This window comes from Xenopus laevis, chromosome 3S (genome assembly GCF_017654675.1).
Source record: "Xenopus laevis strain J_2021 chromosome 3S, Xenopus_laevis_v10.1, whole genome shotgun sequence".
Classification (NCBI taxonomy): domain Eukaryota; kingdom Metazoa; phylum Chordata; class Amphibia; order Anura; family Pipidae; genus Xenopus; species Xenopus laevis.
In genome coordinates this window covers 109,589,634-109,614,970 of record NC_054376.1, presented here as the reverse complement: position 1 = coordinate 109,614,970, position 25,337 = coordinate 109,589,634, and the positions used below count along the sequence as shown (strand labels likewise).

Genomic DNA, 25,337 nt, shown 5'->3' with positions numbered 1-25,337 from the left:
ATTCAGTGTATCCTTACTAAAAAACCACTAGAAAAAAAAAAAGGGGGTTGTTAACCTTCCAAAAAACTTTTTTCAGTTCAATTGTTCGCAGATTGTTCCCCAGAAATAGATTTTTTTTTTTTTCAAATACTTTCCATTAGTTATTTGGCAGCTCAGGTGCAGACCGTAAACGGTTACAATTCGCTACATTTAATTGCTACATTTCTCAATGAGGACTGTTAGTAACTATTGTATCAATTCTAACAGCTGCCTTTAGAACCCAGGGATTCTACTCAGCAGCGACGAAGATAAGAAATGTATCAATTAAGAACAGTTTACAGGGTCAGCGACCCCCCTCCTTCCCAAAGCTGCTTTAGAAGGTGAAAAATGACACTTTACACATCAATATTAGAAAAACGGTCATAAATAGAAAGTGTTTGGAAAATGCTGTTATTTCTGGAGGACATTCTGAAGGTGTTTGAAGGTGAACAGCCCCTTTAAAAATGTAAGTGCCTCTTAACTGGGTGCAGGCAAAAGACACAGGAGGGCTGCAGCACTGGTGGACCACCATGTAGTTCAAGATGGAAAGACTTTGTATGCAACAACAATGTGACCTGCTGTCCTGGGCCACTAATGCATTCATGGCTTGTTGTTTGGGGGCTGGAAGGAGTGAAAAGCATGAAGTCTGGATAAGTGTTTTGCAGATTCAATACGGCTGTGAATTGCATAAATAATTTGTGACAAGCAGGTACTTACATTCTGTGGCACTAAAAGGCTTGTGAAAAATTATAGGTCTACATTTTTTAAATTTTTTGTAAAATTACATTTATTTAAATTAATTTGGCCCCTGGGCCACAGTTTAGACATGCCTGGTCTATGGTTAAGTGCAGGACACACAAAACTTGTCAGGTGTTGTTTTCAATGACATTCAGTTTCCATTGTGCAGGAGTGCAAAAGCCAAAACGTGGATTTCTTTGTCTGGCGGCACCCTCAAGTCATGTATTCTGGGCTTATGCACCCGGTCCATTGACTTCAAGCGGTAAGCGCCTTCTTTAAAAAGATGGAATGCTGACTAGTTGGTGATGGACTCAGAGTTTGCACACTTGGGTCACACTCCTGTGTCTGAGTCCGGACGATGGTTTCTCTACTTTTTTACACTTTGAGCTGGAGCGTGTCACCTAAAACCTTTATTGGGTGGCAAAAGGCTTACATTTTCTTAGTGTGCCATTGCCCAAAAAGACCAAATAGTATTTTGCTGCCAGCATGGATGCTAACTTAAGTTACCATCAAGTAAAATGTAGAAAAAGGGAAATCTGTCAAAAAATGGTTTTGCTTAAATATAGAAAATGCATTCACTTATTTGTAGAGCTTTCTGTTAGTGTTTTCACTAATGCCACACACACACAGACACACACACACACAAACAAACACAAACAAACACAAACACACACATATATTACTTACTTGGCTTTTAGCTGCTGCCCCAATAGACCGATTCTTCGGACCAAATGAAATACATGCTCTGTCAGATAAATATATACATTTATTATTGGGTAGTTAAGATACAATTTACTTGCTCTAAAAACTGCAGTAATGGGGAGGTTTTTAGAGGGCACAGGGTAGGAAAACAATTTCTAGTTCCAAACTGCTAACTCTCCTATGAATGTATGCCAACTGTACGAACATAACATAGATTTTTGTAACATTTGAATAGATACACAAGAACAATGGATATTTGTATGGTAACATTATCCCAGCCAAACGTAGATGAACTATACAAGGCCTAAAATGCAAACTATAGACATCAACACACTGAATATGCACAAGATAAAACATATTACTGTCAAAAGGAGACCCACCTTTCAGGATTGTTTTTGATCTTGTTGGTGGCACAATAAAAGGGGATGTTCCCCGACTGCTAAAAATTGCGTGTGTGCGGAACCGGTTAATTCTTTACACTGTTGCTAAGGGACCTCTCCCAGTCTACGCAAGTCCAGCACCACCATAAGCAGGGAGAGTGAACTACAGGTGTGTGGAGGTTACAATATATGAAATCATGTAGCATGTCCCAAGGCAAAGAGGTTTTACAAAATCGCATCTTTAGGATGAAGTTTTCAAAGCGTTTAATAGTGCTGCTCCAGCAGAATTCAGCACTGAAATCCGTTTCTCAAAAGAGCAAACAGATTATTTTATATTTAATTTTGAAGTCTGACCTGGGGCTAGACATATTGTCAGTTTCCCAGATGCCCCAAGTCATGTGACTTGTGCTCTGATAAACTTCAGACACTCTTTACTGCAAGTTGGAGTGATACTGTATCACTTCCCCCACCCCAAGCAACCCAACAACAGAACAATGGGAAGGTAACCAGATAACAGGTCTCTAAGACAAGATAACATATCCCTGGTAGATCTAAGATCAACAATAAAACGTAAAAATCCAGGTCCCACTGAGACACATTCAGTTACATTGAATAGGAAAAACAACAGCCTGTCAGAAAGCAGTTCCATCCTAAAGTGCTGGCTCTTTCCTAAAGCACATGACCAGACAAAATGACCCGAGATGGCACCTACACACCAATATTACAACTAAAAAAAATTCACTTGTTGGTTCAGGAATAAAATTTTATATGGCAGAGTGAATTATTTGCAGTGTAATTTAGAAATAAAAACTATATAACAAAAAAAAAAAGACAGAATCCCTTTAAATAGACTGGGTTCCTAACACATGTACACAATTGTGCCATCAACTGCCAGTTTTTATTTTTACACTGAACAATTCCTTTGAGAGAGTTCTGTGAAATTACACTATATAGTTTATTTTTTGATACTTTTTTTTTTATATATATACCGTACAAAGAAAAGTCTATTGATCCACTGAAAATGAAGAATAACACTTAGACTGCTGGGCCAGTGTGCTTTTTATTTACATAGACATATCAGGGTGGCAAAAAAAAAGTAGCTCGATACCTGGCATCTATCCATCATTCATTTATTTCAACAGTCATTGATCTGTGCTTGTAAACTTTAGAAAGACTAAGAGTTTTGTTACAAACAAGCTTCTTGTTGGCTTGTGAAAGACTGATCTGTCGTGCAGACCTGCATTCAATCAAACAGTTAACAGAAGAAATGGATATGAAATGAACAGACTACCCCTTTTCACTCTTTTTAGAATGTGGAAATAATGAATTTTTGTTTTCACTAGTTAAATCCTTCTCGATTATTACATGGCCCTAACAGAAGAGGAGAACTGGAAATGAATTGATCAAGTTTTGCATTTTCCTTAAGACGAGAACATGGGTGCTAGTCAAAAACGGAAAAAAAAATACATTGACATTGTAACTTATAGGCTGCCACTGCCATTTCTGGATTCCAAAAATTTGAAAGTCTAATTTAAGAATGAGGGTTACAACAGAATAGGCAGGCTATGGAAAGTATATTGTGCCGGTTTAAAAAGTAAAAACAAATTCCCTTTTTTGCTATTCCTTTATGGTCACAGTTTCCCTTGTGGTAGTAGGAAAAATAAAGAAAAAAACTAAAACTCAGCAGCCTGCCAATTGAGACTACATAGTCAAGTATATTCAATATAAGTCTTTTTAAAACCCTGATTTTTATATTGTCGTCAAGTGAAATATGATTCTGCACCTGTGAAAGTCAACGGCATTATAAGCCTATTTGCAATTACTCTTCATTTTTTATTTCTCTTTTTTAATTATTTACATTTTTTATTGTACATTTGTCTATTAGCTAGGACTTAATTATCCTAGCAACTAAACAGCCATTTGAAGATAGAACAGAAAATCTGTGGAAGGCACAATAAGAATTAAGCAATAAAAAATAAAATTGAACCCTAATGGGCAGATTTATCAAAGGTCGAGGAGAAAAAAAAAAATCGAATTTCGAGCAATTTTTTGTGTACTTCGATTTGAATTTGAAAAAAATTAGAATATCAAAATTTATCATGTACTGTCTTCTTTGACTTCAACCATTCACCATCTAAAACCTGCCGAATTGCTGTTTTAGCCTATTTGGTTCTAAAACTTCAAATCAAATTCGATCGAATGCGCTATTCCTTAGATTTGCATGATTCGAATTCGACCGAATACGGACCTATTCGACCAAAAAAAAAAAAACTTTGACATAATTTCGGTTGGTCTTTTTGAATTTCGAAGTTTTCTTTAATTCGAAGTTCAAACCTTGATAAATATGCCCCTAACAGTTGATTTTTTTTGGTTATTGGACTGCACACCAGAAAAAGGTTGACTACGAACCCATTAAGTTGATGGTACCGTGTCCCATATCCTGTGATTACAGGATATTTCACTAGCAAATAAAATATACAGGTATGGGACCGGTTTTCCAGAATGCTCGGGAACGGTTTTCCAGAATGCTCGGGAACGGTTTTCCAGAATGCTCGGGACCTGGGGCTTTCTGGATAAACGATCTTTCCGTAATTTGGATCTTCCGACCTTACATGTACTCGAAAACCATGTAAACATTAAATAAACCCAATAGGCTGGTTTTGCTTCCAGTAAGGATTAATTATATCAAGTACACGGTACTGTTTTGTTATTACAAAGAAAAAGGAAATCACTTTTAAAAATTAGGCTTAATTGGATAAAATGGAGTTTATGGGAGACAGCCTTTCCATAATTTAGAGCGTACTTGTTAACGGTTTCCAGATAACGGATACCATACCTGAACAACAAAGAAGTGCTTTTGACAACATATACGTATAGTGGTCCAACAGCAGCAGCATTTCAAGTACAGAGAGGTCCAAACTGCACCCCCCTGGGCCAATAAACAATGACTGTCTGTAGCATTTTATAGCAGCCCTTCTGGCATTTGCCACAATCTACTGTCAGTCTGGGTCTGTATGTATCTGCATAGTTGTGTACACAATTGTACTGGGCTCTAAACCTCCAGAGACTAGAGCATGACCACGAGAAACACCTGTTGCCAACAACTACATTTACTCCTGTCAAAGTCAGAATCCAGATATATAGTGAATAAAGTACCCCCTCTTGTAAATTATACCCCCTCTTGTACCGAGGAGTTTCATGACCATATTTCGGACAAGTGTTTTTATACAGGTCATGGAAATCCGAGGTAACTTCTAATATCCTCATATTTTGCAACTGGAGGTACTTTATTTATTATAATACACAAGTTTCAGTGAGTCATGTGACAGAAATGACATCAGAACTCACCATTTATAACTGATGACATCAGAACTCACCGTTTATAAGGATATAATTCATAACTTTTGTGTATTATATGTAGTTTAAATAACAGGATGGCTGTGAGTTTACCTTCTGGCCCATCTTACTGCACTAGTAAGCATTGCACACTAACGTCACATGCTGAATATGGGAAATGACTGGCCCAAGGTATTTCACCATTTCCTCAAAAAAAAAAAAATCAACGAAAAAACAATTGTATTTACAAGGTCATCCCTCTGCAAGATTAGTTTTTAAATAGACTCATACAATTTGTACCTGGAGGGCGAAGAACAAATGTAAAAAAATTAGTGTACACAAGCACACCTTATATTTGGAAGCTATGTAATATCACCATGCTGAGTAAATTCATATAATACACAAAAGCCATGAATATCTTGTAAATTATATCCTTATAAACGGTGACTAGTGATGTCATCAGTTATAAAGTATGAGTAGTCATGTCATTTCTGTCACATGACTCACTGAAATTTGTGTATTATAATAAAGTACCCCCAGTTGTAAAATATGAGGATATTAGAAGTTACCTCGGAGTTCCATGACCTGTATGGAACTCCGCCTTCGGCCTCGTGTTTTTATATGGTCATGAAACTCCTCGGTAACTTTTAATATCCTTATATTTTACAAGAGGGGGTACTTTATTCACTATATAATGATCAGGAGTCAGAAGGGAGCAGTGTATATAGATTGCTCAAACAAGCAACACAAAACAAAGCCTGAGAGGTTGGAATATGTGAAGAACAGATTAGATTTAAGTTTTTGAGAAGTGGGATGTTTTTCTTACACTATAAGCAGAACAGGACAATACACATGCAATCAGTGTTTTGTGTATTTCTAGGTATACAAGTATGGGACCGGTTACAAAGAATGCTCGGATAATGGGTCTTTCCACAATTTGGATCTTCATACCTTAAAGGGATACTGTCATGGGAAAAATTTTTTTTTTCAAAATGAATCAGTTAATAGTGCTGCTCCAGCAGAATTCTGCACTGAAATCCATTTCTCAAAAGAGCAAACAGATTTTTTTATATTCAATTTTGAAATCTGACACGGGGCTAGACATTTTGTCAATTTCCCAGCTGCCCCATGTCATGTGACTTGTGCCTGCACTTCAGGAGAGTAATGCTTTTTGGCAGGCTGCTGTTTCTCCTTCTCAATGTAACTGAAGGAGTCTCAGTGGGACATGGGTTTTTACGATTGAGTGTTGTTCTTAGATCTACCAGGCAGCTGTTATCTTGTGTTAGGGAGCTGTTATCTGGTTACCTTCCCATTGTTCTTTTGTTTGGCTGCTGGGGGGAAAAGGGAGGGGGTGATAATCACTCCAACTTGCAGTACAGCAGTAAAGAGTGATTGAAGTTTATCAGAGCACAAGTCACATGACATGGGGCAGCTGGGAAATTGACAAAATGTCTAGCCCCATGTCAGATTTCAAAATTGAATATAAAAAAATCTGTTTGCTCTTTTGAGAAATGGATTTCAGTGCAGAATTCTGCTGGAGCATCACTATTAACTGATTCATTTTGAAAAAAATTTTTTTTCCCATGACAGTATCCCTTTAAGTCTACTAGAAAATCATGTAAACATTAAATAAACCCAATACGCTGGTTTTGCTTCCAGTAAGGATTAACTATATATTAGTTTGGATCAAGTACAAGCTACTGTTTTATTATTACAAAGAAAAAGGAAATACTTTTTAAAAATACGGATTATTTCATTATAATGGAGTCTATAGGAGACAGCCTTTCCGTAATTTGGAGCTTTCTGGATAACAAATCCCATACCTTTACAAATAATATTGTACATTAAATACAATATATACTATATATGAGATAAAGCAATGACAGGACACGTGTTGCTTAAACTGTAAATTACACTTAACCTACAATGACCAAACAAACCGATTTTCATTACGTGAGCATCAGATCATTTTATGAGATAAACGTTACCAATTTATAGAATGCTCAGTCATCCAGAAAGACACATAGGGGCAGATTTACTTATGGTCGAATATCGAGGGTTAATTAACCCTCAATATTCGACTGCCGAATTGAAATCCTTCGACTTTGAATATCGAAGTCGAAGGATTTAGCGGATTTCCTACAATCATAGGAAAAAATAAAACGATTCGAGGGATTTTAATCCATCGATCGATTTTCCTTCGATCAGCAAATTGTTAGGAAGCCTATGGGGACTTTCCCCATAGGCTAACATTGGCCTTGGTAGGTTTTACTTGCCGAATTAGGGGGTCGAGACAGTACTTCGACTATCGAATGGTCGAACGATTTTTAGTTTGAATCGTTCGATTCAAAGTCGTAGTCGAAGGAGCCCATTCGATGGTCGAAGTAGCCAAAAAAACATTAGAAATTCGAAGTTTTTTTCCCTCTATTCCTTCACTCGAGCTAAGTAAATGGGCCCCATAGTATCCGCAGCACAGGCAGAAAAGAAAGCTCTGTTTAAAGTGATACCGACACAAAAAATATAATTTCAAAATATTAACCTACATGAAAAGTTACCTATAGGTCATGTTGATCGCTTTTTGCCGATAGTTCTGCTTTTGTAAGTAATTGTCACTTGAAGTCTGAACCTGACTCTTTTGCCAACCTGACTGTCCCTTCTTAACCTGTCAGTTAGAGTTTCTAATGCTAACGGACGCCTGCTGCACAAATATGGCAGCCTCCTCATTGAGGAACAGGGTAGTAAAAAAGTTGATGTAAAAGCATCAGGCAAATAGTTTTATGGCAAAATTCTAAGTAGCATTCAAAGACAATGTTATGATAGAAATGTTATTTTCTGGTGTCAGTATCCCTTTAATGAGTGATTAAAAACCATGTATACAGATGTTGTGCAACCTAATCCAAGGTTACTCCCACATACAAGAAGAAACTCATTCCAAATATAATCACTGGGTAAAGCACGGCACACATTTTACAGAAAATCTGTTGACCGCCAGTGAAAGTTTTGCTAAGTTCTTTTGTGGTAAAACTGGGTAAATAAATCACAAACAGACTGATTAGGTAAGTGCTGTAACTTCTTATACTTTACATTGTCTGATATTGGATGCCATTCTAGCCACTCAGCACAGACTTGCCTGCTTAAAGGAAAACATTGCAGCTTTCCCATCCTCTTTGAGGGCAGGGCTTGGTCATTTAGCACTAAACACGTAACCACTTAAGTAGATCTAATGATCTTTAAAGTAATAATTTCCATACCGCATCACTAAGGGGCAAATTTAATAAGGTTCGAATGGTAAATTTGAATTCTCTTTTTTTTTTTGGTCAAAACTGAAAAATTCGAATTTAAATGTGAGATTTATCCCTCCTCGACCCTGGAAACCGTTCTAATCCGACTATTCATCTAAAACCTGCCGAGTTCATGTAGAAGTCAATGGCAGAGGCCCCTTGAATTAAAGGTTAATAGTAGTGATGAGCCAAATTTCGCTTAGAAAATGACTGGTCTTTCTACTCAGGCCTCTCTTAAAGTGGCCATACACGGGCAGATTAAAGCTGCCGACATTGGCCCTTTAGAAGAATTCGCAAGCTTATCTGCCCTTGTATGGGGGCTACCAACGGGTCTTCCCGATTGATATCTGACCACAATATCGATCGGGAAGGTTTAATTTTTCCGGCCATCAACCGTCGGAGCACATTGCTCCTCATTGTAATCAGCTTGTTCGGCCCTAGGACCGAACGTTCGGATTAACCCAATATAGAACTGCCATTGGTGGGCATATCGGGAAAAGATTTGCTTGTTTATTCGAGAATGGCCAATTCTAAGCAACATTTCAATTGGTCTTCGTTTTTTCTTTAAAGTGATACTGACACAAAAACTTTTTTTTGTTACTTTTTAAAATATGAATGTGCATTAAAAGTTACCTATAGGTCATATTGATATTTTTTTTTTGTAAGTAATTGTTTGTTGAAGTTTGTAAACCTGACTGTCCCATCTAACCTTGTCAGTTAGAGTTTCTAATACTAGCAGACACCTGATGCACAAATATGGCAGCCCCCTCATACAGGAACATGGAGCATCAGATAGGTAATGTAAAAGCATCAGGCAAATACTTTATGGCAAATGTATTTGTAGCTTTCAAAGGCATTATTATGATAGATGTAAAAAAAAAAAATAATTAATTTCTGGTGTCAGTATCTCTTTAATATAGCTTTTGAATTATTTGCCTCCTTCTTCTGACTCTGTCCTACTATCAAACGGGGTCTGTAAGGCTACACGTTTATCATTATTGCTACTTTTTATTACTTGTCTTTCTACTCAGGCCTCTCTTAAAGTGGCCATACACGGGCAGATTAAAGCTGCAGACATCGGCCCTTTAGACCAATTCTGCATCTTTGGGGTCTTCCCGATCGATATCTCACAACGCCATTGATCGGGAAGGTTTCATTTTTCCTGCGATCAACCCATCGGAGACCATTGCTACTCTTTGTAGCCTAGGGCCGGACGTTCGGATTAACCCAATGTAGTACTGCCGTTGGCGGGCATATCGGGGAAAGATCCGATTGTTTGTTTGAGAATGGCCAATTCTAAGCAACTTTCAATTGGTCTTCATTTTTTCTATAATATAGCTTTTGAATTATTTACCTCCTTCTTCCTACTTGTTTTTCTACTCAGGCCTCTCTTAAGGTGGCCATACACGGGCAGATTTAACCTGCCGACATCGGCCCTTTAGAACAATTCGGAAATTTATCTGGCTGTGTATGGGGGCTTCTGGCGGGTCTTCCTGATCGATATCTGACCACAATATCAATCGGGAAGGTTTCATTTTTCTGGCGATCGACCCATTGTTCCTCGTTGTAGGGCGGAACGATCGGATTAACCCAATATAGTACTGCCGACATCGCCAAACGAGCGGATCTTATAGAGTTTGGCCAGCTTTATTCATGTCTCTTCAGTCAAACCAGTGCATGGTTGTTAGGGGATTTGAACCCAAGCAACCAGACTGCCGGAATTGCAACCCGGAGAGTTGCTAAATAAAAAAAATCAAAATAACCACAAGAAAATTGCAAATTGTTTTAGAATAAATCAAATATTCTCTACATCATACTAAAAATGTATTTAAAGTCAACCCCTTTAACTTGTAACTATTAAATTAAAAAAAAAGTACCAAGAAACATACAATATTCTCCATTGAGGGAGGGAATGAATATATATATATATATATATATAATTGATATAATGTTGCCTATACATGGCACTCATTAGCAGCCCCACAAGTCATATAGAGGAGTCCCACTGTAATTTCCAAGTGAGGAATATGTAGGGAGGCATGGACAGGACAAGGAAGGCTTTTGTCCACACATGGCACCAGTAGATTTGTGTAACCTGTAGCAATGAAGCTAGAGGTGAAGAACTATATGTTACGTGTGTATCACTGACAGGCAACATGGCGGCAATATACTCACGGGGTGCTGCGGTCGCTGTACTCATTGGCCACCGTTTCAATACCACCGGCCCGGGCGACGGCGACATAGCAGCTCTGGAATCCCAGATCAAATCCCACCACCGACATGTCTACAGCACAGCGACGAGCAGGGAGGACGGCGGAGGGACACTAAGATCCGGCGGGCTGCAGCACTGTGCTAGTCACCGCGGAGGTGGAGATGAATGGATCCGCGTGAGATCTCGAAAGTTCTCGCTGTCACAGGAGGAGGGATGGGAAATCGGCAGCGCCGGGTGATATCGCGATATCATTACGTCACGGGCCGGCCGAAACTTACCAATGGCAGATTCCCTGCGCTTGTCGGAGGCCAATAAGCAGTGATGAAATCCTCAAGCCGTCAGCGTGAAAATAGGCGGGGCCTAGTGACTAAGCGCCCTAGTCACGCTCGGTTTTCATTTTTCAAGGGGAGGGGGCGGAGCCCGATTGGGATACGTCATAAGCACGTTGATGCAGTTGCTACGGACGGATACAGCGGGCATTGGGGGGGTTTCTATGGCAGTGACGCAACTTTAGCTAAAAATAAACAGTGATGGTGCAAAGGAAGGATGGGAATGGCGTTGCCTGGGCTAGTTTGTTCGTCCACCTCAGGCAACCCACCGCAGCAGTGCTAAAACGAGAACGCGTGTGCGCAAATGCGCGCAGACCAATGCATACCTCCCAACATTATGGAAGTAAAAAGAGGGACAAAAAATTTTTTCCCGCACGTAGCGCAGCAATTTGTTGACCACACCCCTTTCGGTGGCCACACCCCCTAATTACCATGTTCATTTACAAAATTTGGCAGGTTATGAAAGTTTGAAAATATTTCTCCTTATCTAAACTGTGTTTTTGTGTCTCAAAATTGTTTCAAAGTATCTTATTTGCACCTGTTAGCTGTTCTGGGTTCTCTGCTAAAAGCCAATTAAGTGAGAAACTTTGTTTCTTTTTCTGGCTGTTCAGTGCAGAGAAAAGAGGGACTTTCCAGTACAAATGAGGGACTGCGGGTAGAGCTGTCAAAAGAGGGACTGTCCCTCCGAAAAAGGGACAGTTGGGCGGTATGCCAATGGTGTCCTGCACAAAGCACTTTGGGGTGTATTCATCAAAGAGTGAAATTAGAGATCACCACAGTCCACTACAGTGAAATACCGCCTCTCTACATTCATTTTTTTGGGGTTTTTAAAGGCGTATTTATCAACTTTCACTCTTTGATAAATACGTATAGAAATGAATGGAGAGAGGCCGTATTTCACTCTAGTGGACTGTCGTGATCGGGGTTGCCAGGTCTAATTTTCAAAACGAGCCACAAGTCAGCTACAAAACCAGCCGAGAACTAGCCAAGGGGCACTTCAACCATAGCACAATATTTGCAGTGGGAAAAAAAGTCTAAAAAAGAAATGAATATATGTGAAAATTTCATTTTCACTGTTTCGCAAATTTTTCCATGAAGCAAAATGGGACAGATTCACCCGTCACCAGGGGCGTAACTACAGAGGGGGCCCAGGAGGTATCGTGGCCCCAAAAGGCCCTAATACATGTATAATTTCATTAAATATTGGTAAAACAGCTCAACCTCTAAACATTAGGTAGCCAGCAGATTTTTGCCCCAAAACTGTCTGAAATTGAGGAAAGTCACTGGAAAACACGAGAATGCTTAAAGGGAAAACATTTTTTTTTATCAAAAACACATCAGTTAATAGTGCTGCTCCAGCAGAATTCTGCACTGAAATCCAATTCTCAAAAGAGCAAACAGATTATTTTTATATTTAATTTTGAAATCTGACATGGGGCAAGACATATTGTCAGTTTCCCAGCTGCCCCCAGTCATGTGACTTGTGCCAGCACTTTAGGATGGAAGTACTTTCTGGCAGGCTGTTATTTCTCCTACTTAATGAAACTGAATCAGTCTCAGTGGGAATTGGCTTTTACTATTGAGTGTTGTTCTTAGATCTACCAGGGAGCTGTTATCTTGTGTTAGGGAGCTGCTATCTCATTACCTTCCCATTGTTCTGTTGTTAGGCTGCTTGGGGGGGGGGATATCATTCCAACTTGCAGTACAGCAGTAAAGAGTGACTGAAGTTTATCAGAGCACAACTCACATGACTTGGGGCAGCTGGGAAACTGACAATATGTGGCCCATTTACTTAGCTGAAATGCCAGGGCCTATTTTAATTCCTTCAGTCCAGAACTGAAGTCAGTATCACTTTAAGAGTGATTGGAACAGAGCCCAAAATCTGGTAACTCCCGACTTCTAGCAGAGAATCGATATGAACAGCACCACAATGTCTTGTTATAATAAAAATGCCTTTATTGCACACTTATAGGGCATTACCGCAGCGGTAATGCCCTATAAGTGTGCAATAAAGGCATTTTTATTATAACAAGACATTGTGGTGCCGTTCATATCGAATCTCTGCTGCATTTGCTGGTGGGAAGTGACCACTGGAGAACCTGCACCCATACAAAGTAAGAAGATTTAACAAAGTTGTGCTGACTATTTTGCCTATAAACTCCCGACTTCTACACAAGTCAGTCCCATTGCATGCTGGGTATTTTAGTCTTACAATACAGTTAGCAAATTGTTAAACAAAAACTACATTACCCAACATGCATTGGGAGACACAGGCTTGGCACATTAGGGCAAGAAAAAACCCCAAAAAGTAGCCCAAATCCGTACCTTGGCTAGTTTGTACTTTCAAAACCCGCCTGGGCTTTAAATTTGTAGCCCAATTCGGCTGGAAAAGCGCCAACCCTGGTAGTGATCTCTAACTTAACTCTTTGATAAATATACCCTTATGACTTTAAAGTGCACACCCACTAACACTTACTGGACTAGGGGTAGGCTCCATCATCTGCCTACCCCTAGTTCCAGCCCTGTGTGTTGTGCTGCTGTTACTGCGATTTTAAAGCCAATATTTATGTTTCCTTTAATATACTCAATCTAATTATTTTTAATAAAAGTTGGGAACGTAGTCGTTTATTTTCACAGGTCAATGTCCTCCTACATGGTAGCCACTAAATTACTTGAATATGAAGTGCTGCATATGTAATTAACATGTTTTGTTTTAAATACATAGTTCATGTTTATTTTGTTTTTTAAAATGTTAATACTACTTTTATCTATTTTTACCTGACATTTATTATTAGGGCAATGTGGTATTGTGACTTACAGACATACTTGGGAACTCTCAGTATGAATCTCAGGGTTCCTGCCCTAGTCCAGTCCTCACATGGGTCAATGTCACATTCCCTGATTAAAGTGACAGGGAAATCCCTATTCACTGAAAAATAGAAATAATACAAATAATTACCAGATTTATTCCCCAGTCTGGTGCTCCTGTTAGGATAAAAGCACTGGCCAGACAGCTTGAGACTGGCGCTCCATTTTACCTGTCAAATCTAATTCTTCTAAATTTAATTCCTCTAAAGTTGCTAAACTAAAGTCTGATAGGGACACTTTGGCCAAAATATGTAAGATCATGTGCCATGTCAAGGCCCCTCATTGTTCATGAGTCCTACACTCTTTATTAGCACTCTAAGGGGCAGATTCACTAAGGGTCGAATTTCGAAGTTAAAAATACTTCAAAATTCGACCCTCGAATTGAAATCCTTCGACTTCGAATATCGAAGTCGAAGGATTTAGCGCTAATCCTGCGATCGATCGATCGAAGGATTTTTCGTTCGATCGAACGATTAAATCCTTCGAATCGAACGATTCGAACGATTTTAATCCAACGATCGAAGGAAAATCCTTCGATCAAAAAAAGGTTAGCAAGCCTATGGGGACCTTCCCCATAGGCTAACATTGACTTCGGTAGGTTTTATCTGCCGAAGTAGGGGGTCGAAGTTTTTTTTAAAGGGAAAGTACTTCGACTATCGAATGGTCGAATAGTCGAACGATTTTTACTTCGAATCGTTCGATTTCGTTCGAATTCGAACGAATTTAACCAATTCGATGGTCGAAGTACCCAAAAAATACTTCGAAATTCGAATTTTTTTCATTCGAATCCTTCACTCGAAGTTAGTGAATCTGCCCCTTAGTATGTTTAAAATCAAGTCCCCCAGCAACCAGTGTGACTGAGTAGTAAGACCAACAGTGCACTTACCCTTCACTCGGAATCTCTAGTGAGAAATCAGGGAGCTTTTAAGCCCCAGCCAACAAACATACACCTGTGAATAATTGTTTTGTACATATAACTTTTACCCTGTCAGGGAAAAAAAAATGTCATCATCTTGGCAAATATAAACATTTTATTTTTTTGTGTATGGCCAACATTACTACTGCAAGAACTTTGTAGGTGACAATATTGGAGTGACATAGTACCTTAAAGAAGAACTAAACTCTAATAGTGAATATGGCTAAAAATTCCATATTTTATATACTGAATTTATTGCAGCCTAAAGTTTCAGCTTCTTAATAGCAGCAAGTTCAATCCAGGACTTCAAACTTGTCACCATCTTGGAGGGTGTCTGTGACACTCACATGCTCAGTGGGCTCTGAGCAGCTGTTGAGAAGCTAAGCTTAGGGGTCGTCGCAAATTATCAAACAGTAAATAAGGTTTGCCTGTAATGTAATATAAGCTGATGCTACAGGGCTGATTATTAAATTCTGATGCTAATTGCACTGGTTTCTGTGCTGCCATGTAGTAATTATCTGTATTAATTACTAATCCGCCTTATATTATAACATTTCTATTCTATGTGCACTGTATATTGTGAGTGGGTCCCTAAGCTCAGTGACAGCAGTATGTGCAGTGAATCAGTAGAAAAGAAGATGGGGAGCTACTGGGGCATCTTTGGAGACACAGATCTTTACTGCTAAAGGGCTGTGGTTGTCTGGGGCTGGTACAGAAGCCCAAAACATAATGTACAACATTTCTAGCCTACATCTTTAGTTAGGCTTTAGTTCTCCTTTAATGGGTCAGTATAATGGGCAGACTTATCAAGGGTTGAATTTATGTGAATTTTTTTTTACTCTAATAAATTCTAATATACACACAACTCAAATGGGAGGTCATTTAAGAAAAATTTCGAACATCTAATATTCGATGGAATAGTCCCAACCCGAAAATTCGAATCGTGTTTTCCCTCCGAAAAAAACTCAAGGCAATTAACATATTTAAATGGTTTAATGGACCTCTGCCATTGACTTTTACATGAACTCGGCAGGTTTTAGGTGGCGAATATTCAAATTAGAACTGTTTCCATGGTCGAGATGTGATAAATCTCCCATTCGAATTTACATTCAATTTGGAACTAAAATTAGAATGGGTGAATTTTGACACCAAAAAAAAAGTTGAATTTGAATTTACTATTTTTACCCTACATTCTGACCGAGTATTTCCTCATGCCTCCTACTCCCCCTCTTACTTTTACAATTAGGACATGAGACATATTATAGTTTGTCATTAGCTGTACTTTTATTGATGTTTGTGTTCTGATGACTTTATTCCTTTGTAAAGTGAAAACTCTCAATAAAGGCACATAGGAAAATGTAAATGAAAAAAAAAAAAAGCCTTATGGGGGTTCTGGAGTTCTGCACTAGAGTGGTGAGCTGGCCTGTGAAACACTTGACCATCATCAAAAATCAACACAAATCAAACTAAATCGTTGATGTCCAAGAAAACGCACATCAGTTCAAGGATCCTCTGAGATCCAGAAAAACCATGGGCCGGTGCAGTTTTCTGCACCGGCCCGGGTGTCAGGTAAGTAAAAGTAGTCACTTGGAGGTGGTAACTATAGGCACCCCCAAGTAGAAAATGGTATTCCTTCTTCTGTAAAGGGAAACTATCGCAAAAATGAAAATTTAATATAAGCTTCAGCATACTAAAATAAGAAACTTTCTAAATACAATCAATTACATATTCTGTACTGTTTCTGAAATAATCAAGTTCATCTTCACTATCCCTCTTTCAGCATCTGTTTCTCTTCATTCTCTCTTCATGCAGGAGTTGTATGGAGATTCTGTAATCTCTGCAGGAGATTTTGTAATCAAGGCCGCAATCAGAAATAACGGGGCCCCGTACAACAAAAATTTCTGGGCCCCTCCCACCACAGGCCCCGCTCCTAGACCCCTCCCCCACACCACAGTAAAAAAGCCACACAAACATGGGCGCTAATAACCCATTGTTGGCCAGGGTCCTCCGCTCCCGACAAGGTAAAAAAAAAAACATTGGTGGCCAGCCCCCCCCTTACACGTTAAGAAAAAACATTGGTGGTCAGGGGCCCCATAGAGAATGTCAAATAGAGTATTAAAATATTACATTGGTGGCCAGGGGTTTAATAATATTTTTAAAAAAACACATTGGTGTTCAGTGGAACTTACCTCAGGTTCTTCTTCCATGTCCTCCTTCCTTGTTTCCTTCGGCTCCTTTCGTGGCTTTGGGTTTTCGGGACTTTGTGGCTTTGGGTTTTCAGGACTTTATGTTTTCAGGACTTCAGGTTCAGCTTGCGCGCTGTCAAGGGGCCTGGCTAATTAGGAAACAGCAGCATAGCTAGGCCCCCGATACAACTGTACCTCGTGTGCCCCCCTGATGGCGGCCCTGTCTGTAATTACTGGTAGTAGGAGGTTAAGTCCATATGCATACCTTCCAACTGTCCCGTTTTCTGAGGGACAGTACTGATTTTGATAGCTCAGCACGCAGTCCCAGATTTTTATTGAGTCCCGAGTTTCTCTTTGATCTCCTGCACTGACGCTAGAAAAAGAGACAAATTTTCGGAACCTAATTAAAGAAAAACTATACCCCCAAACAATGTAGGTCTCTATAAAAAGATATTGCATAAAACAGCTCATATGTAAAATCCTGCTTCATGTAAATAAACCATTTTCATAATAATATACTTTTCTAGTAGTATGTGCCATTGGGTAATCATAAATAGAAAATTGCCATTTTAAAAAATATGGGCCGCCCCCTGGGATCGTAGGATTCACTGTACTCACAAACATACCAACAAACCATACATGTTAGGTCACATGAGCCAATTAACAGACAGAGTTGTGTCTTTTGCTTCCACGCTTCTTCCTGTTACAGTTAGAGTTGAAGTATTTCTGGTCAGGTGATCTCTGAGGCAACACACAGACCATCACGAAATGGTGGCTCAAGGCAAGAGATGTAAAAGGGCAAGATTTACTTAAATATATATTCCAGTTTGGTAAGATTCTTTAATATGCCACTTAGTATAATATGAACTGTTGCTTAAGTGTTCATTTTGGGGGTATAGTTTTCCTTTAAATGAGACTTTTTGGCAGAGAGCCCAGAATACTCAGCACCTGCACTTAGATACATTTGTAACAATTTAAGATAAGCAAAGATACAATAGTAACAATTTAAGACAAGCAAGGATACAACTGTAACAATTTAAGATAAGCAAAGATACAATTGTAACAATTTAAGATAAGTAAATCTCTTGGGAGAACTGTGACTCACAGCTTTCATTAGCAACTGTTTTAACACATAACATGTGGCCCTAAAACTCCAAGAAATGTATTCAAACTTTCATAATCTGCCAAATTTTTTAAAATGGACATGGTAATTAGGGGGTGTGGACATAAAATCGGCATATTCAAAAAATGTTAGCCGCACTTCAAGCAGAAGATATGAATCGCTTTCAATGTATTTCCTTTTAGCAACACAGAAAACGTGATTGTAAAAATGCTGTTGATTCTTAATTCACAGCTTTCACAAACAGCACATTACTTATACTCCGTGTACTCATAACCTGCTATTTGCTACGAAGTTACTATTAAATACTCTCTGATGGTTGTCATACATGGATACATCATGATACATTTCGATAAGAAAAGATAAAAGAAATTCATATATAAAGAGTCACATGTAAAATGTGCCAGCCAGAATCTCTTATTTGCTATTAGTAGAAGACTGGATCATGAAAAGCACAATTCACGAGTCATGATGTTATTTTAGAATAAAATACACACACAGCAGATGTTCCTTGGCTAGGTTCTATACTTAGTTTAATAGCAAGGCGCTAATATATTTATTGCATATATATATATATATATATATATATATATATATATATATATATCAATATATATATATATCAATAAAATTCACTTTAATTTAAATACTTGGGGGCAGATTTACTAAGGGTCTAATATCGAGGGTTAATTAACCCTCGATATTCGACCAGGAACTAAAATCGTTCGACTTCGAATATCGAAGTCGAACGATTTAGCGCAAATCCTGCGATCGAACGATCGAAGGATTTTAATCCAACGATCGAAGGAATATCCTTCGATCAAAAAAACGCAGGCAAGCCTATGGGGACCTTCCCCATAGGCTAACATTGAGTTCGGTAGCTTTTAGCTGCCGAACTAAGGGGTCGAAGTTTTTCTTAAAGAGACAGTACTTCGATTATCGAATGGTCGAATAGTCGAACGATTTTTAGTTCGAATCGTTCGATTCGAAGTCGAAGTAGTAGTCGAAGGTCGAACTAGCCCATTCGATGGTCGAAGTAGCCAAAAAAACACTTCGAAATTCGAAGTTTTTTTAATTCGAATCCTTCACTCGAGCTTTGTAAATGTGCCCCTTGGAGTGCGGGTCCATTCTAAAGATTATATATATATATATATATATATATATATATATATATATATATATATATATATATATATATATATATATATACAGCTGGGATTATTATAAATTCTGATTTTTTTTTTTATAAATGCCATTTAGCATCACAAACAAATCCTTAAAGGGACTGCACTATATGGTATTATATGGTGATGCACATTTTATTTGTATTTTAAATGGTGATACATATTTTATGTGCTACCACCACAGATGTCTTCACAACAATTCCAAAGTCTAGTCTTATTACTTCACTAATACATCACTTTTATTTTACATTTCCAGGTAACATTTGGGGAAATTAAAGCCTCCTGCATTCTGATAGGTTGATGCATACAGGGTCGGACTGGGCCGGAGGGACACTGGGAAAAAACCGGGGGGCCCTGGCCCTCATGGGCCCCGCTGGCCCAGACCTACTTCCCCAGCTGTGGCTTCTGTGCTGCCGCATCATGTACGGCATTCACGCATGCACGCCATGGTGGATTACATGCATGCGATCTGCGGCAGAGTTCATGCAGGCACCAGTGAGAATTTCGCTGCAGTGGTTTACTGTGAGGACTGCAAATTTGATGATAGAGAGGGACAGTCACTGACATTTTTGGCATGTTAATGGGTCACATAAACCTATGGGAAAAGTCAGCCCTAGGCCTCTTAAATTGTTGCTGGGTTGCACAATAATTGTTTAGGTACACCCCTGAGGGACAATTGTGTCAATTATCTGTAACTACAGTTGCCACTCAGTATAATCCTGGGTAAAGTCAAATAGATATACCTATAAATACATTGCAGAAACCACTTGCAAATCCTAAGTCTGGATGTATTTAAAGGGAAACAATATCCCTAAATGTCGAGGGTCGGTATAAAAAAGTCACAGGCAAACACTGCATTTTTAAAACATTGTTTCATTTAAATAAGTCTTTTCATGAAAAACTCTTCTAGTAGGATGTGCTATTGGATAAACCATATAGAAGAAAATGATTTCTCAGTTCTCTCAGTTTGCGCATGCACGTCGCAGTTCACGCTGGTGAGAATTTGGAGGTTGCAAGGGGGCCCCCAGGGACTGCCAGGAGGGCCCTTAATATTGTAGCCCCAGTGGACTCGCAAGGCCCTAGTCCGACCCTGAATGCATACGTGCATGAAGTGAATTGGGAAAAGCTTGATAAAAGACTCACAACAAAGAAATCAAAGATTCACACATTCTTACTGAAGTGTACAGAAAAACTATAAGTAGGAATTCATTATTACACAGGAACAGTAGCCATCCTGAACCTTTGCTGAGAGGTGTACCGACTGGTCAGTTCATTCGACTCAGACGGAACTGTACCACTTGGGACACCTTTCACCAGAGATCTATGGAACTATGGGACAGACTTATTTCCAGGGGATATGAAATTGACTGTGTCAAAAAAGCCTATGAGAATGCGATAAGGAAAAATAGGGCTGACTTACTTAAGACACCAAAATATCCTAGACAACAACAAAACGATAGAAAGATGAGATTTATAACTACATACAGTACCGAGGCAAAACAAATACAAAAAATAATCTATAAGCATTGGTCACTACTCCGAAGAGATCCCATTTTATCTTCTATGGATCTGAAGAAACCACAGATAGTATACAGACGAAGTCTTAATTTAAGAGATAAACTAGCACCAAGTATGTTACCAGACATTAACAAAGAGGGTAATGCGAATTGGATGAAGATCCTGGGTACTTACAAATGTGGAGCCAATGTATGTAAATGCTGTCGTTTCATTAATAGATCAGATCAGTTCAAAAGTACGAATACACAAAAACTTTATAAGAACAGGATGTATGCCAACTGTAGAACTATGAATGTGATATATCTAGCCACATGTAAGTGTGGACAACAGTATGTAGGCAAAACCACTAGGAGATTCAAGGACCGAGTTCTAGAGCATTTAGCGTGCATTAATAGGAGAGACATTTCATCTGCAGTAGCCGAACATGTAATAGATAAACATCAAGCGATGGAACATTTTGTAACCTTCCAAGTCATAGAGGCGATTAGACTTGGTAAGAGAAAAGGAGACATAGAAGGTATACTGTCTAAGAGGGAATTTTATTGGATATTAACATTGAACACTGTTAAACCAAAGGGTCTTAACAAAGAAGCAGATATAAAGTATTTCTTAAGATGATTATATGTCTTGTAAATTCATTTAACATCAATATTTATTTATATTTCCTATCACAGCCAACACTATTCAATTACAACAATATGCGAAGATATTTTTTATTATGGAATGAGACAAAATTATGAAATTGAAGCTTTTCCAATATCTACTACTTTTTATACAATCCTAATGACATATAGCAATTTCAACTGACACAAGTTGATAAAGTATCTAACTTAGACGAGTAAAGATTGAAAACCAAATGATATATGCCATAATTAATAAGATAGGATTGATGAATTAATCAAATGAAGTATATATATAAAAAAGTTTTTTAAAAAAACATAGGAGCCTGTCTGTGTCATTAATTTGCAAAAATATATACAATAAACATAATCAGTATTAATCAATATTAATTGAAATTGATATATAAAAATGAATTAATTAATTGAAATTGAACACTGAGTTGATTTATTTAAAATTTAAAATATAATCAAAAATAATAATTTTTACTTTATTGTTCCTGCTCAAAAGATGACATTAGACAAAAAGCAATGGTTAAAAAGTTGCAACTGGTTATAAACAGAAATAGAATGCTACAATATACACTGGTTAAAAATGATACATGAATTGATACAATTGAACATGAGTTCATAACCAGCCCTCTAAAGAGAATACAAATGGTTTTAAAAGAATTTTCTCATTTATATCTATTTAATGATTTTATACGTTCACTTTAAAGTACAGATATGAACACAATGGTTTGCTTAATATAAGGCTTTGTAAAAACACGTTTATATAACAAATATATGATTTGATTATTTAAATTAATCACCACAATATGATATACATTTTCGTTGTTGTTTTTTTCAATTTATTGTATAAATGATATAAAATGCATGGTTATATCAAGTAATTTTTAAACTTTCAATTTTTAATCGTGTTATCACTATTTCGAACGATATATGAATAATAAGTATTGATCATTAATGAAGTTTGAATACACCTGTATTTTTTGAGCACTGATGTCAGTCACTGTTGCTATTTAAGTCTAGAGTCATGTGATATTCACTGACTCTGAGGAAGTGCCGGTGGATCCGGCAAGAAACGCGTAAGTCAGCGTGCATACCCACCGCCCAAACCCTTACCTGTGTGTATGATGAAATAAAGCCTGAATTTTGCATTTAACACTGTTGTCCGAGTGATGTCCAGGATCTGCGCCGCAAACGCGAGAGCGTGATGAATTCAGTAGAGGATACCGGCACGAAGTAACCGGCGTCTCGTAAAGGCTGCGACTGGATGGACACAGCTGATCCGGATGAGCTCCGATGCGAACCGCATCTTTTTCTTTTTTCGTTAAAAGACTCACAACAGTCTGAAACGTTGCTGAATTTTCGGGTCAGAGCCCATGTCCTAATAAAGGCGTTTTAACAATAGAATTTTGTGGCTGGTGCTGATCTGAGAGAACAATGTGAAGTGGACATTGGATGACTTGCACCAGATTAAAGCCAATTCCTGGAGTGTGCTGACTAAACCATTGATTGAGTGGATTGGATAATGCCATTGGGGAGGTTGCTTTTTAAAATAACACATTATAATACAAATTCTTCTTCTTTCTCTTTTACCACCTGCTATACCAAAAGTAAGCAGCCACTTATGTCACTATCCTCAATGAAAATAATATAAAGTCCACTATATAGTATATTATTACCACCAGTTATTAATTTGTATATGTAAGGACAGTATGCAGGAAGAGTTTTTGATGTGGCATATACAGGTATGGGATCCATTATCAGGAAACCTATTACAGGTATAGGATCCCTTATCCAGAAACCCGATATCCAGAAAGCTCCGAATTACGGAATTGATGTCTCCCATAGACTCCATTTTATCCAAATAATCCAAATTTTTCTTTAAAACAGTAGCTTGTACTTGATCCAAACTAAGATATAATTAATCCTTATTGGAAGCAAAACCAGCCTATTGGGTTTATTTAATGTTTAAATTAATTTCTAGCAGACTTAAGGAATGAAGACCCGAATTACGAAAAGATCCGTTATCCGGAAAACCCCAGGTCCCGAGCATTGTGCATAACAGGTCCCATGCCTGTATCAAGAAAGCTCTAAATTATGGTTATGCCATCTCCCATAGAGGTCATTTTAATTAAATAATTCCAATTTTTAGAAATTATTTATTTTTCTCTGTAATAATAAAACAGCACTTTGTACTTGATCCCAACTAGTTAATCCTTATTGGAGGCAAAATAATCCTATTTGGTTGATTTTTAGCAGACATAAAGGAATTGATCAGTATAAAAATAAAAACTGGGTAATATAGATAGGCTGTGCAAAATAAAAAAAAAACTAAAATAGAAAAAGAATGCCTTCAATATAGTTAGTTAGTCAAAAATGTAATGTATAAAGGCTGGAGTGACTGGATGTGTAACATAATAGCCAGAGCACTACTTCCTGCTTTGCAGCTTTCTTGGTTTCCACTGATTGGTTACCAGGTAGTAACCAGTGGGTGACTTGAGGGGGGCCACATGGGTCACAACTGTTGCTTTTGAATCTGAGCTGAATGCTGAGGATCAATTGCAAACTCACTAAACAGTTATGTCCCATGTGGCCCCCCTTCAAGTCGCTGACTAACTCAGCGTTAGAGAGCTGAAAAGCCGGAAGTAGTGTTCTGTTATGTTACACATCCTGTCACACCAGCCTTTACAGATTACATATTTGGCTAATGAACTACATTAGAAACGTTTTTTATTTTGCAGAGCCTATCTATTTACCCAGTTTTTTATTTTTATACTGAACTGTTCCTTTAAGGTTTGGTGATCCAAATTACAGAAATAGCTCTATATCTGGAGAACTTGAGGTCCAGAGCATTCTAAATAACAGGTCCCATACTAAAAATATATTAAAAATCCTTGCCATTTTGGTATTTATGACCACTAGTTGGTGATGTTATCATTGTGGTATGTGACTGTTTAATTCACTGACAGGAAAACAACATGGCTCTTCTCACTGTCAGTACAAATACAATGATGAATCATTTTACAAAGGAACTGTGAGCAATGGCGATATATTTATCTATTTATAGAAGAGCGTCATTAGACAGTTGAAAGTCAGAGTGAACACCAAGATTTTTTTTTGCTGTTTCAAAGCACACACACGATCCACTGTGTGACAGAAATTCTAAATAAGCAAAGGAAGAAACCATGCAGAATGTAGCAGAACTTTTAGTGATGTGTTTTAAAACATGTTTATATGTATAATATGCCAAATGTAGAAATATACTGCCACAACATTCCAGATTTTGTGTTAAGAAAATGCCTTGGGTTGTCACAATTCGTCCAAGTAAAATCTCTGGGGAAAATTAGAAAAAAAACAATGTGAGCATTGGCTGTAGTGATTACTGTCTCCCATTTCCGGTAACATCCATTTTAAGGTTATTTTTTAAATTGTTTTGTTAACAGAAAAAAACAAAGTAATCACTAGTTTCCAGGTCAAGGCATTATACATCGGAGTCATTGGGAGTGGTATAGATTGTTTTGTATAAGTTACAGTATTTAGAAAATGGTACAAAAAAAGTGTTATTATGTTAAATGCATGGTGACCAGATTAGTTCAAATTTGGTCTGGGTACCCCAGGTTTCTGAAGTTAGTTTAAGAGGAATTGCTTTATAAACTAGTTGTTGCCATATGGAAACACTGGGTAGGGTTTCATCCATCCATTGCATGGCAATGACTTTTCTAACATGGAATAACAGAGACCAGAACGGTAGTGAGCATAATTGGTGGGGATAATATCTTCCAAAATGCCCAAGAAGTAAATGTCGGGTGATTTTATATGAAGAAACTCTAGTCATTTACCAAAATGTCAATGATATTTCACCAAAAGTTGGCTATTGGTGGGAAAGACCAGATCTTTATGGAGAAAGTTTGCATTTGCCCGTT

General features: G+C 38.0%; 1 protein-coding gene across 1 annotated transcript in view; it reads right to left on the bottom strand.

The window, feature by feature from the left end:
- hspa4.S (heat shock protein family A (Hsp70) member 4 S homeolog) overlaps positions 1–10,803 on the bottom strand; it is a 35,245-nt gene extending 24,442 nt beyond the window's left edge. Inside the window, 2 exon segments of the mRNA NM_001089848.1 lie at positions 1,444–1,501; positions 10,631–10,803. Coding sequence (NP_001083317.1) covers positions 1,444–1,501; positions 10,631–10,737 — 165 coding nt within the window. The 5' untranslated portion in view covers positions 10,738–10,803.
- Between the last annotated feature and the right edge of the window lie 14,534 nt (positions 10,804–25,337).